The sequence below is a fragment of the Oxyura jamaicensis genome, chromosome 2 (assembly GCF_011077185.1).
Source record: "Oxyura jamaicensis isolate SHBP4307 breed ruddy duck chromosome 2, BPBGC_Ojam_1.0, whole genome shotgun sequence".
NCBI lineage: Eukaryota > Metazoa > Chordata > Aves > Anseriformes > Anatidae > Oxyura > Oxyura jamaicensis.
This window is the reverse complement of record NC_048894.1, coordinates 19,220,718-19,235,767: the sequence shown is the minus strand read 5'-3', so window position 1 is coordinate 19,235,767 and position 15,050 is coordinate 19,220,718. Positions and strand designations below refer to the sequence as shown.

Genomic DNA, 15,050 nt, shown 5'->3' with positions numbered 1-15,050 from the left:
TAGATCAAGGGTGTCTCCCTCCTAGAAGGAAAGCTATGGCCTAGAAATTAAAGATCAACACATCCAAGACATTGTCTGGATGCTGCTTTGGCAGAAAACAAGCTTCCACACTTAATCCAAGTAAAACTACCAAGGTTCAACTTAACCAGAAATCGAAGAGCAGCCTGATAAGCAAAATGTCATCAGAAGATCAGCAATGTTTCTTCTGAAGATCAGCTTCTTTCCTTGGTTTGTATTAGCAACTACAGGACTTCCTCCAGATTACTGATGCTTAAAATCAGTTTTAAAGCATTTGTGCCAGAGCATATGCAATGATTCTTGCTAAGATCGCCAATTCAACATGTACCTTAAAAGTGTAATACAGAAGAGCTCAAGGCTGTGAAGTAATCTGCAAAGTGGTGGTAAGAAACATCCCGGCAGTGGCTGCTCCAAGTATACGCTGGAATTCTCCGGCTTTCCTTCCTCTCACCAGCGTGTTAAGACGCAGCCAAGTGCTATCCCACACTGTATCACACTTGGCTAGGTGATAGATTTTACACTCGTCTAACTCACCTCGACGTTTTTTTCTTCACCTCTTGTAATGATACTTTTTGTTAATCAAGTCATTACAAGACAGATCTTTGTGAGAATGAGTCCTGTTCTCAAGGTGCCTGCTGCCAGCACACGAATCTGTTATTCCTGACGTTCCAGGGATGCCAAAGCACAGCCACGTGACAGAGTCAGAACTGCATTTTCTAAAGCCTGTACAATTATCTCAAGTACTCCTACCATAAAACAGCATTTTTCTGCATGCAAATTAACATTCATTTAGTATTAATGTAGCTATGCAAAGACACCATTAGATACTGGGGGGAAAAGATCAGTTAATTCCCACATTTTGCAACCCACCAGTTTTCTTTCATTTTTCATTCTTAGGGTTATCTGAGTGATCGATGTCCTTCAAGGAGTCTTTCCTCCTCCTACGTTGGTGTATATAAAACACAGCCATTTTACACAGAAGGTTAACACAATTTTCTAATCAGATCTAGATAAAGTTCAGCTTTAAGGGAGATTTGGAGGCACATCTGATGCTATTTTAATTTTAGGATGCAATACTCGGCAATATTGAAAAAAAATAAATCTGTTTTTAAAATTGTTTTTTGGTTGGTGTTCCTTATGCTCTCAGCAGAGCCAGCAACAAAGAGCATGTGGTGCTGCTGCACAGCCGAGCCAGAAGGAATGAGAGTATAAGCAATAACAAAGGGGTTTTCATCTGTAAAAATAGCTCTGATATTAAAAAGAATAAAATGAGAAAATTAATGCATACTGGAAATGTTTCAGTTTTCCACAACATCTTAGCGGACTAAGAAATTAATGCAGCATTTGAAAGCCTGCAGGTTTGTTTTTGGTTTGCTTGTTGGTGTTCTTGCTTTTGCTTCGTACATTGTGTTTGCTAAAAGTTTTTCTCAATTTCAGGTTCTGAAACAGTAGTGTGTGTGTACTTTTTTTTTCCTGAAGCTTTTTCTTTTCATTGAATACGAAGAGATCGTTGGGCTTTTTAGCAGTTTGTTAGACTGTCAACCTCGTTTGGATATTATAATTTTGTATAAAAGTGATTATTTGTAAACAATTTGAATGTATGTGGCAACCTATGTTGTACATGTGGTGTACATTACCTTCTATAAACAGTAACACGGTTTGAATGTAGCCCTTGAAAACAGGGTTGTAACCCCTGGCAGAGTTTGTGCCAAGATGTTGGGTATTACTGGGCTCCCATCTGATGGATGGCTTGGGTGCAAATTTCTTAAACGACCTGGCTCACAGGCCTTCAACGTGTTCTTCTTGATGTCAAGCAAACAAGCAGTGGAATCAGACCACAAGACAAATCACATGCAGCCCCCCACCTTTGCTAAATCCAAAATTCTTCTCAGTGCTAATCTGGAAAACTTTTGGAGAAAATTTGAAGACGCACTGGAGATTTTGAAATAACATCGCTCCAGCTGTTCTCTGACTAAAGGGGAAAGGCAGAACTAGCGTAGTCATGCTCTGTACATACATAGTTCTATAGCTGTAGCTCTGAAATGCTGCTGTCTCAACACGAAGCACATCTGCTTGTTGAAGGAGCCTTACTGCACTGATACGGATGAGTAGCTTCTTCTTTAAGAGGCAGTAATTATTGTTACCAGAGAATCACTGTGGTTGGAAGAGCCATAAGATCATCAAGTCCAACCATCACGTAACAGTACCAAGTCCGCCCCTAACCCATGCCCCTAAGCACCCCATCCACCCATCTGTCTTACCTGACATATTTTGTGAATGATTCTGCAATGATTCTGATTAAATTTCAAACTGACTTAGACTGGCTTTTATAGTTAATGTAGTTAATAATCATCATTTCATAGTCACTGATTAATTCACCCAGTGTTATCTTATGGAATAAAAGTGCTGTGATGGCAGAGTAGAAAAGCTGAATGCCGCTTAGAGTTTTGTGACAGTTTATAATTATATTAGTCATTGTTTTTACTGGATCTTGTGCCTAACCACGGCTACTACAATGCAACAGTAGGAATTATGTATTTTTTAAATATCATCTGAAATGGAAGCCTCTTCTCATTTCCTATTAGGAGTTATTTAAAATCTTATTCAATGGAAAGATAAAAATCTCAAGTACTTCTTTCAACTGATCAGAAATTCTGAATAAACTTGTTTTCCAAGACAAGTTTCTTAGCTACCGTGTAGACAATACTTCTGTGAGTTTGTAACGTGTAGTTTGTAGTTTCAGCTCCACAGATTTTTTTCCCTGTTCCAATACTTTTCCAACACTACAAGCTTAACCCAGCAATGATCAAAACAAAACCATGAATTCCAGTGTTGGACCATATCAGTGGAAATACAGATTGAAGGAGTCAGCCAGTCAGTTGTATTTTGCAGTTTACAATGGTGAAAGACCAAACCTCTCCTGTACCTAAGTTATGTGCTGTACTTAAAAATGAAGCATAACCGATGTACATTCATGTTCAGTTATGTAGTGAGAGTTCCCAAGCTGGTGCACACCAGTAATGTATTCAGTAAATCTTCTTGGTCTTTGTGTTTTCTGGTTAATACTAGGTACTTAACCAGAAAGCTGCGTTAATTTTGCAAACAAAAGCTTCTTCTCCCCTGGTCAGGTAGAGATTAGCCTGTCAATGAGTTACTGATTTGCTAATTATCTGAATCACGGGGATTTTTGCCTTTTACACCTTTATACTTAACTTTCTTACTTATAAATGACTACAATGTGTAGACACCTTAATTTCTGGCAGAGGTGCGGACCTCTGAGTGAACTTAGATTTAAGCACAAGAGAGAGAGCAGGTAGCTGACGGACTGCCGGGGCCCTGTGACTGACTGGTTGAAGATCACTGCCTCCGTGCACTGACAGATTCCTCTGATCACTGGAAATATCAATTTAACAACGAAATAAAGTATCTTTACCTCAGTGGTGCCATTCAGCATGGCTTCAAAATGAGGATTTATAGTAGGATAAATATGTATCAGTTTAGAAATCATGGTGGTTTTTTTAGTGTTATTAGCAACTGAGAAAGCTGAATAGCTTTACCTTGTTTTGGATGCCTTCCAGGAATGCTGGATGCTGTGTGCACTGCCTGGTTTCCTATGTATACACTTGTGACCGGGTGACCCTTAAATTTAATTCTTAAGCAAAAATAATAGAGCCAAGGGCAATCGATGGTGTTACCTGAGGAGAACATGTGAACCTAGTCATGCATTGCCACCCAGTTTTTCCCTGCACCTCTCAGGCTCCCCAGTTTTTGATCAGCAATGTTAGGGGGTGCATTCCTGATGGCGCCCTTCAACCAGCTGCTGCTGCACTGGGTTTGGAGAGCTGTCAGCAGCATCCAAGATCGCTGCGTGGTTTATAATTGCCAGCTCCAAGTTCTGCTCTGTAACTATGGCTTTATGTATTTTTGTCTGTCACCTTACCCTTACCTACAGCGAAGTTAATCTCACAGTACCACGAGATTTCACCTCGTGCTTTGCTCTTCAGCTTGTCACTGAAAGTGTTGAATACTGCCAGTCCCAGCACCAATCCCCCAGCAGGAGACCTTTCAGCTGCCCAGTCTCAGCCCTGAAAACTGGCCATTAAACCTTGCTTTTTGTGTCCTGCTCATCAATCTTGTGCTTTTAAGACTCCCTCATCCCATCCTGTGGCAAGTTAGTTTCTTGGATAACCCTTGGTGTGGAACCCTGTCAGAGCGTTTTGCCAAACCAGACTGCCCTGTGCCTGCTGCATCCTCTCTCCATGCCCTCACTGGAGCACGCCAGGACCCTGGTGGGGCGGTGAGGCAGGGCTTCTCCTTGCAGAAGCCGTGCTGCGTCCTTCCAACAGACCAAGCACATCCTGGCTCCAGGGACCTTATTTTTTATAGACCCTACTGCCTTTAGCAAGGATGGATGTTAGACTTCCTGGGCTGTAGCTCTCAGGGCCTCTTCTCATTTATTTACTGGTACAGATGGGAACCAGCTCCTTGCCAGCACAGTTTGTGGTGCCCTCACCCCAGTGCTAGGTTACCTCCTTCACCTGCAGGTCTGTAGCTTTGTACAGAAATTACCTTCAACAGTGATCTCAAGTGAAAGCCATCCTGGCAACATCTTAACATCTGAATTACCTGTTAGGTGTAACGTGCCTGTATATTTACTTCAAACTGAATTAGCTTCTCTTGACCTGTTTACTGCAAAGAATGCATTGGCGTTGGAATCTCTTGAACACCTCCAACAGGAAAGACTCACGAAATAAGTTAACCAATTGCATGGTTGTAGCTTTATTCCCAAATGAAATGTTTTATATTTTTGTCATCAAGCACTCCCTAGCCAGCATCCTGCTTTTGATTATATTTAAAGAAATAAAGAGGTTTTGAAAATACAAACAGTTTGACATTTTAGTTTGCTCTGGTAAATAATAAGTCTATATTAACAAATCAGAAGTAGTCCACACGTTTTTTAGCTGCATATATAACAATTCTACCGGAACTGGCAGAGAAACCACCAAATTGCCATTTTATTCATGAATTACTTGAAGAAAGAAGAGCAGTTGTCATGCAGTTTTCTTCTTCTACTGTTACCTGTTTATGATTACACACATTTTCTTGGGAGCTCAGGCCTCTTACTGAGATATTCTGAAGGAACTTGAGACTGTGTCATCTGCTTCTGCTAACTTTGCATCAGTAACTAGCAGTAACTCTGTACCATCTCAGACTTGGACAGGAGTTGTCTTTTCAGAAGGTCCTTGGGAAGCCTTGGGTTTGTATTGTTGCTTGTGTTAAGGTTAACGCAGAGTTGTTCCCCACCCCCTTTGACTAACGGTACCTTTATACCCTACTGATTCCATGGATTTATCAACTCCTAAGCAAACTTCCTATTGTGATGTTCTGAAGTTTATCACTTCGGAAACATTTATTTTACTCAAGGTCGCCTGGTTTTGATGCTGCCACTTATTAGTAATGTCATTGATCATTCCTGTTGGCTTAAGTAAGATTTTTGTTGTTGTTGTTGTTGTTATATAAATCACTATGAAAACTTCACTTTTTGTTTTCTATGAAATGCTAGCCTTGAATTGTTGAGGAAAAAGACATGGGGCAGTTTTATGATACACCGTCACTTCTACAAGTTTTTAAAACTTATCCAGATAAATCTCACACCAGGGAACCTGGTTGAAACATAGGAACTGTAAGCATATGAAAGCTAGAAGTTTTATTGAATGAAGTATTTCAAGGGTTTAGCTTAGTGTACAATCAATTTTCTTTTCCTGCTAAGTAGAGTTGCTTGAGATACTCATACTTCTAGGTATTACCTAAAACAATTAAACCCTGGATCTAATCCTACCTTCTGTGCACCTTGACTAATGCCAAGGTATGCAAATCTGGGGTAGACTTGGCTCTTTGCTGTCATCTGCATTGCCGAAGAGTGAGATTGTTTGAGAACCCAAAGGAACAATAATCAGTATGGGGTAATAACGCATTAAATCAGGCTGCACCTTCTGGGAAGTCTAGCTTTGTAGGTATTTGGTGCAGAGTTCAGGTGGTCTTAAGATCAGACAATTTCATAGGAGAGGTGTTGGTGAAATGTTTTCTAGTTTGAGCTACATTAACAGTAGGACATGGGATTGTCCTGAGTGGGCTCCAATTTGTCATACTGTGACAGCAAACTGAAACACAAGTGCAATTAAACATTATTTAGTAGTGTAGCTGATCGTTATCACACATGCCTTAGCTTTATCTCAGTTTTGTGGTAAAACCACAATGTTTAACTTTGAGCCTTTTTTTAAGCCTTTGAAGCTGTAAGTTTGTTATGCTACCTGAACATTGTGTATTTAAATACATGCTACTCATTCTCCCTGTAAAAGGGATAGAGTTAGAGAGAAACACTTGAAGCACAAATTCTACCTTAATAATAGAGAACTTTAATCCTGATGTTATGTGTCATATTTTAAACTATGATGTTTTAAAGGTTTCAGTACAAAATGTCTTAGTATTTATTTGGATTTTTATTTGAAGTCTAGAGAATAAATTGGGACACTTTTATTTAAGTGCCCTTGCACAGGTTGCTCTTTTGCACTGCAACATGTCAACTTCGCATGCAAATATATCTGTGAATTTAAACACCACTTCACACTGACTACAGATGTCTTGTTTTCTTTCTGAGATTATTTCATTTATTGTCTTTGTGTTTGCTTTCCTCGGAGTTCAGGTCTTTAACAAAGAAGAACTTTTAAAGAAAACCTGTCTGATATTTAGAGAACTAACAGTAGGGGCATGTTATCTTCTTAAATTTCTGTCCTAAAGCAAGCAAAGCTGAATATGTAGGATGCATTCCCATAGCTTCCATACTTTCTTTTAACAAATTAAGACACTGCCGTTGAATTAACAGTATCTCATCATCATCAGGGCATTGGTTATCCTGCTAGCTATCAGGACGTATAAGGGCCTTACGTGACTGTTGGCTAGACCTGATCAAATTAATACTGTGGCCAGAAAAGACAGTACTAAACTAGGTTGGTTTCTGAAATTGATTTCTCAGTCAAGATAGAACTGTGTCTTTATCAGGTATTCAGTATTTTGCAGTCCAGATAAGACAAATATGCAGAGCGCTCCCCATTCCAGCTGCATGAGCAGAACTTGGTATTAACAACCAACCCACAATTCGCCCAAGGGTTGCTTGTGGAGTCCCAGGCGGTTTGGCTGCAAGCTGTGAAGAAGTAAACATACTGCAATCATTTCCAGTCTTCACCCCAGTATCACATTCATGGGACATTTTAAGAAGATAATTATTTGGGGTATTTTTGAGGGGGTAGCTTGCTCAAACAGCCATGCTTTTTGGACACTCCACTGGAATACAGCTGCCTCCCCTCCCAAACATAAGGGTGAGATGGTATGAGTCCTGATGTGGTGGTCAACATCGTCACATACAGTACAACTGCAGCAAAGGAGACGAATTCAAGACAAGTATAAAACACACAGCCGTGTACAAGCAGCAGAGGCCACCAGCACAGGTCACCTACCATTCCTCCCCAACAAATTGGTCACTCCCTTCAAACAACTGCAAATCAAACGCAGAACTTCTAGGAGCTAAAATTGCACATTGTTTATTTCCACAATTTGAAGACAAAGCTATTATGGACACATCCTTAAAGGATTAGCAAAGTGGAAAGCACAGAGAGCAAGAGAAGAACAGCTAAAACGTTATTGTTGCTGCACACAAACCAAATAAATAAATCATCACTCCTTATTTTATCCCTTCCACAGCCTTTTGCATACTGTTTTCTCCCTTGGGTTCCCTACTGCACATCCCTCTGCACAGTAAGAAAGAAGAAAAATAATCTGAAATAAATCAGAAAAGTATTACATGACTGACTTGTCAAGGAAAGCTATCAGTAAATGTCTGAAACTAACTCCAATGGCAAATTCTGCAACACTTTCATGTCATTAAGAAAGGAGGCAACAACAATCAAAGCAAAAGATAGTAATAAAAACAACAACAACAGAAACAAAAATAGATTTCCTTGGACAATGTCCAAGCAAAAAGTCAGTAGAAGACAATACAGAAAACACATTTTACTGGAAAATGTAAGTTTTACAAGCCTAGACTTCTCAATCATTTTTAAATACTGCAGCCATGAATAAAAGCATCAGGGAATTTGATTCATACATGATACCTGTCAGTGCACTTACACAACACATTACGTAAAGTAGCAGCAGCTTACCTGAAAGTTCAGCACTGTTAAAAACAACAAATACAAAATTCAACAGCCTGCTCCATTCTCAGTTACAAATCTGAGCACAGGTATCATAACTGGTTCTCTATAGCATTTCGTCCAAGCAAACTCTCCTGTAGTTTAGAACAAGTTGGTTCAATAGGATCCAAGTGAATAAACTCAACAATGACTTCGCACAACTTGAATTAATTTACACTTCTGATGAAAAACAGAGTTTCCAGAACTGCTGGAAATCTCACTTCCATGTATAACTTAAATGTAGCAGATTTAAATAGAAAGCTTAAAAGCATGAAGGGATGCAGAGTTATGTCTAAATAACATACGGAGAAAAAACACAATTACTTTTGTGGAATAAACCAAAATTACAGCAAAAGCCACTAGCAAGCGATTTGCTGGGATTTTTTTATTGCTATTTTTGTTTGAACTACTGCAATGAAGTCTATTACTGCTTCAATGTTGATGATTGGGTTTGGTGGTCTTCTTGGCTGTAATTGGCATTGGCTGTAATTGCCGTAATAGGAACCAAAGTAAAAAAAAAAAAAACGGATTTTGAAGAACCCTTCCTTTCATCCACCACCCAAAAGAAACACGCAGATTCAAGAAATAACTGTGATCTCTCTCACTGTCCAAATAAAAGTCTGCTACTACTACTACCTAGTTGGACATTACAGAAGCTAATTATTTTTGACAGACTGGACCATTGAAGTTGATGCAACATTTCATTTTTTGGCCATAGAATTCAGATTCTGTGACCAACAGCGCATTAAAGTCTAACCCTTCTAAAACTAGTAGACCCCCTTAATATGTATTTTGAACATGAAGCAGAAAATCTGAAACAGGTTTCTGAATGTAGACCGTGAACTATTAGACATGATGTTTCATCACTATCCCAACAACTTTGATTCCTCCAATATGGGCAGTGAGCCATCAAGCTGCTACGTGGCACTTCGCGGCACAAGGCTCTCCAAAGTCAGAGTGGATATCCTAATTGTCATGCAAAGCCAAAATAATCTTACAAAATAAGAAAAGCCTAAAGCTCACAGCTTTGACACGATCATTGCAGTAAGTCAGGTTGGAATTGCACAAGTGTGAAGCTCTATCTCACTGAGTCAAATACTTGCAAAGCTTGGGAGTCTAAACCAGTGTTACCAACCGAGACTTTTTTCTCTAAAACATTCACAGATGACTTTAGTAACACTGCACCCACATACGTTACCCTTAGAAAGCATCAGAGAAGAGAACAGCCTTGAGTGTTGGAAGGAACAACCAAAATAAGGCTTTAGAGCATGATCCAGTTTGTCACCAGGAAGATGAAACAGACTGCTCAGTTTCTGGGCATCCCTCCTATTTCTCCTACCTCATCCTGCTTACATGCACTCAGCCAGCCAGGGGAGAGAGAAGACCTCTACAGGTAGGCTGTTTTTGCTGAGGACTTGAGAGCATTCCTGAATAGATACGGCTCCCCCTTACATGCCTCCTCCCACTTGAGGAGACCAGCCTGCATACTCAAGTTCCCCCAAAGCTCTACAGCTAAAACAGTTTTATCTAGTTGTTTGGGTTTTGTTTTGGTTGTGGTTTTTTGTTTGTTTTGGACAGTGACCCCCCTCAAAGCAGGAACTGTGGCAGCCCCAGACAATGTAACACTGACAGTTTCAGAGGTAGCCATTCATTCTGGACAAGAAATTACCAAATCTATGCCCAGGAACTTTACCCACATAACACGTGAATCCACAGCTTTAGAACTGCAGCGATGAACATCAGCGGGCAACACACTCGCAGCATTCACCAACTATGCAAGAACCTATTACAGAAAGTTTTCTTAGACTGCCGTTATGCCTGGGAATATCATAAAAGCCAGGTAATTTGTCACAGGGTTCATTTCTGGCAAGGTCCTGCCTTAATAGGCAATGTCAAGAGGTAAAATTCAGCATAAGCCATTTCCCATAAAGTGCATCTACCTCAGTTTCTCAGCACAGATGTGCTAAGGAGCGGACGTGCCAAGCAAACTTCCTTACTTTTCCCACTGACAGCGTGCCATGAAGCAGCCCTGGAAGGGCCGAACTGGGTTCCTTTTGGATAGGACCGAGCTGTAAGACGAATACCAGGAGCTCAACCACCGCACTTCAACACAAGTGGGCACCGAGCCCACGCGGCCAGCCTGGAATGAGTTCAACAACAAAATTCCCTGAAACGCAAGCAGTGTGGGCATCAGTTCCTCGGCACCAAGCGTTACCTTCTGCAGACACAGCCCTGCCGGACTGCACCACTTGCTAGGGCACACACAGCTCCTCTGTTCCTGTGGCCTTTCAAGGGGCCCGTTGGCCCAACACCTCCGGCTCGTCTAGAGGCATCGTGGCTTCTCGCAGCCGAGGAAACCCGACTCCTTGGTTTTCACGTCTTGCAATTTCTGGGAACTGCTAACACACCAGGAGCTCGCAGGCTGCAGGACTGAAACCAGGCTGTGTACACACAGCTCTGACCTGGCACTACACCGTCACCGAGCCATCCGCTGCCTAGCGGTGACACTGATGCAGCACCTAGTTTTTTTAGTAAAATCACGTGTGTTAAGCTTGTTCAAAATAAAACTCGTGTGTACACTGCTACTAAAGAAGGCACTCAATATTTTCAGGGGCTATATATTCACCCCTAGTGTCAGCCAGCAAATTGCACCCATGCGTTAAGTTTTCCTCAGGACTTTGAGGTCCCAGGGCCTCTTCTACCACGTCAGGATGCTTGGAGAAACTTCGTGTTTGCTTTCATACGCAGCACGGGCCCAGCAGAACTTACAGTACAAACCTGTTCCCTTATCTGATGGCCTGCAGAAGCCAAAGCCTTACTCAGAAACTCCTTGGTCCCAAGTGATACAAGGCACACTGCCCTGCCCAATTCTCACAGTACAGTTCGGGCACCTTAACACATCTTCACTTCATGCTGCAGAGTGTTGTTAACGCAAACAAACAAGCAACTTTTCCTAAAAACCTCTCCATCAAACCCCTTGTATTCTAGAACAAATCCTGAAGTTTCACAAGACATCAGAGGCCTGTGGTGCCTTCCTTACAGAGAGCCAAAAATAGTACAGCAGCGGGCAGTCCCCTTGAAGCCACATACACAGTTATAATCAACAGCATGCTTGGCAAGAAGTTGCACGGGTGCAGCTGATGCCAGCTTGGTTCATCCAGAGCATACCATATTTATGCAGGTACTGGCTAGTAACAGCCATAACAGACAAAGTTAACTCGATCGGGGCATGTGTTGCCCTACAAGCTCACAGTTCCCCAGATCTTCCTGGAATTTTTCCAAAAAGTTGGCATCGCTTTTGCATGTTCACATTCTCAGGTAACAAGGTAATTTTATGACTGAGTCTGCACAGTCTCTGGTTTAATTCAGCAACTTCATGTGAGCTTTAAGATGAGTGCTATCTGGTCCTGATCCCTTTGCCGGTTTGAAGCTCTCCATATTGAAGTGATTATGGGAGTGATTATTACAGCTGATCTGTCAAGAGTTTATGATTCTAATTTGCCTCATTTGGACACAACTTCGGTAAAGAACTGGAAGACATGGAAATGTAATCTTTTCTCAAGCCAAAGGTTATCGTAATCTCTCCATTTTACTAGGTCAAACTTCTTCAGAACAGTAATATTTTAAGTGAGCCATTTGAGTTAATCACATCATCAATTTAAGCACAACCAAAGAAATATGAAGGTAGAGTAATTTAGGAATTGTTCAAAATGGCAGTGGAAAAAAAATTAAGTTTAACTCTCCTTTATAAATGGTATGCCATTACAGATCCAATGGCTTAACAGATAGAGTGTGTCCTTGCATCACATTCAGATACTTCTTCCTCTAGTGCTCAACTTGGATGCTGGATAAGATGACCTCCAGAGGCCCCTTCCGTCCTCAAACGCTGCAAACCCTTGTAATTTCTCAGCCAACTCTTCCTTGAATTCAAGCACTAAGCACAGTTATTAGAATAACTAAGTCACAATCTTACTCTTTGTCATTCCGCTTTCACAACAAAACTCATTTTCATTATAACATCCTGCAACATCCCTGTCACCAGTGCTGGAAAGCATGACAACAATAGCGTTTGAACCTAACGCTCTGCCAGTGCAATGCCGCAAGGTCACTGAGAAGGCAAAACACAAAACCCTTAGTCCAGTAAATACAGACTAGCAACCAAAATCATCATTTCTCTCCAATTCCAGGGGAAAATCCAGCAGCCAGAGGCTTCATCAAAGCACGCGAGAGAGTTAGAGGACTTCCCACAGTCACCTTGCCGTTTGAGGTCAACAGCAGCTTCTGACAGTGCACGTGAGCTTCAAAAAAACACCAGCACCACAGTTCTCCTACCAAGATCTAATGCTGTAATGCCTTTAGAAAGTATTGGACTCATTCCCTGCATTTAAAAAAAAACAAAAAAACAAGGTGACGTCCAGAGAAATCTGGCAGCCTGATATGCTGCTGTTAATAAGCATGGTTGAGCATCTGCATTTTAGACATGGAACTTACATCCTGCTCCCAATCTCCCTCTCCCATAAATACATGGGGGAAGGGATTATCAAGACACAATACAAGGCAATGAATACCAATGAATACCAGAGGAATACGGAGACAGGGAAAAAAAAAAACAAGCTTTGATGAATGAGAGATTGTGAAACAGTCCAAAGGCACAGCCACAAAAGGCTATATTCACACAGTCCCTGTCCCTCTTGTGTGCAAACCCCAAGAAAAACACCTGAGCATATGGGAACACAACCACCAGCACCAGAACTACAAGATAATCACAGCACTGTAGTCAAAGGCACGCCAACTAAAACAATAGCGACATACAAAATAACCAGTACATTAATTCCATTGAGTCATAGTTCTAGAAAACAGCAGAAAACCTGAGGAAACATGCAAACAGAATGCAGAGACATTATGCTAAAAGGCAGCTGTGTGTTACGGCATCCAAGGCAGAGCACAAAACACCCATTTGTGCACTTCCCTTGACCCCATTACAAGACCAGCCACCTTCTGGACACGGTACGCCAAACCGCACGAATCGGTGCAAGTCAGAGCCCTACTTCAGTGCCTTGCCTGAAACGCTGGGACAGGCCAGAGCTGGAGAAGCAAGCAGCAGGAGAAGATGCCACATGGAAGAACCTGTAAACCTGTACAGCTTTCTCAACTTTTTCTCTGCTTGCACATTGCAGGAGATTCACATTCTCCGTTATGATCTCCTAGTAACGTAATGCCTGAGTTGAAGCGTGATGTTTAGTAAGAAATTGCTCTGCTAGCTCACAATGTTGTATTTTGTTAGTCTTACTGTGCAAGGTACAGATTCAGCCCTAACCAGAAGGAATGTGGACGATATGAACAAAAAGATGAACATCTGATTTTAACATTGCTAATCAAAACACAAAGTATTGTATGCCTACGTTACCTAAACACTAAAATTGTTCTTCAGGAATTAAAAATGAAACGTTTAGGCTCATAAAAGTGAAATTTGTGTGGCAGCGCTTGCTGTGATATATATATGATGATATTCCATAGCATTTAACACCAGAGGCTTAAGAAGAAAAGCAAAAAGCGATGAAAGACTCAGAATCCCCCAGCTACCATCTTGCAAGCACAACCAGTAGTTTCCAAAACAGGGCCCTTACAGGTGCAGACACCTCCCCTCTCTTTACAGGGGAGGCCCTAACAAAACGCACCTGAATGTAGTCTTATTCTCAGTAACTACAAGGGCTACAGAGAACAGGCTTTGAAGTTTAGAAGTTATTAGAATAGCAGGATCACACACCACAACGTAGAGGTGGTAGGAGAGAAACTAAGAATGGAGCATCTTCTGGGGACAGTGGTAAAATAAAAACCACATAAAGAATTAGAGATTCAGGAGAGGAATACTGCCCAGAGAAAGTGACAAGAGGATCACTGGTGTGTAAGAGATGAGGCAAGGCTGTGCATGCAGAACAGCACCCGGGAAACGAAGGCCATGGGGTGGGCTCCAGGACAGGCAAGTTGAAGACATGGCGCGGCAGCAAGGCCAGCAACAAGGGACCTGGGATGAAAGCACCTGGCTCAGCAGTGCCTGACGTGACTGTGTGTGGACGAGAACTACCTGGAGGTGCGCAGGGATCGCTGTGAGATAACTCCCGAGCGTTGCCTAGCAGATGAGGAGCCCAGGCACAGCAACCCGGAGGCACGAGAAGTGAACACAACCATTTAAAAGCCATCCCCAGGGGAAGGGCTGCCGGCTCACCACACGCCGGGGCTGCCATACGGAGGTGCACGGGGCTGCAGGGGGCCGAGGCAGAGCGCCCGGGCAGGGAGCGGAGCCCCGGGGGGGAAGGGGCCGGGGGGCAGCCGGCCATCTTCGTGGCCGTGCCGGGGGGGGGGGGGCTCGGGGGTCCCCCCGCTCACCTGCTGCACCCCGAGGAAGTCGTAGAAGTTCCGCGGCACCTCCTCCACCAGGTCGAAGAGCTCCAGGTCGCCGCTGTCCCACGCGCGGCCGCGGGGCAGGAGCAGCGCCAGCAGGGCCAGCGGCAGCAGCAGCGGCCGGCGGCGGCGCGGGGCGGGCGGCGGGCGGCCCATGGCGACCCTCGGGCGACCGAGGGCCAGAGCGAGGACGTGGCCGGGCGGGCGCAGCGGCAGCACCCGGGCGCGAAGGGAAGGCGCCAGGCCCGGCCCCGCCGGCTGCCGGCCCCAGCGGGGGCGGGCGGCGGGGAGGGGAGGGGAGGGCGGCCGGGGGGGGGGGGAATTTCCGACCGGCCAATCGCCGCCGCTGCGGGGCGTGACGTCAGCTACCCCGGCAACCGGCGG

General features: G+C 43.1%; 1 protein-coding gene across 1 annotated transcript in view; it reads right to left on the bottom strand.

The window, feature by feature from the left end:
- The window catches only part of DNAJC1 (DnaJ heat shock protein family (Hsp40) member C1), a 96,286-nt gene extending 81,437 nt beyond the window's left edge, over positions 1–14,849 (bottom strand). The window contains exon 1 of the mRNA XM_035317826.1: positions 14,652–14,849. Within this exon, the coding sequence (XP_035173717.1) occupies positions 14,652–14,822 (171 nt within the window). The 5' untranslated portion in view covers positions 14,823–14,849. The remainder of the gene's footprint in view (positions 1–14,651) is intronic.
- Between the last annotated feature and the right edge of the window lie 201 nt (positions 14,850–15,050).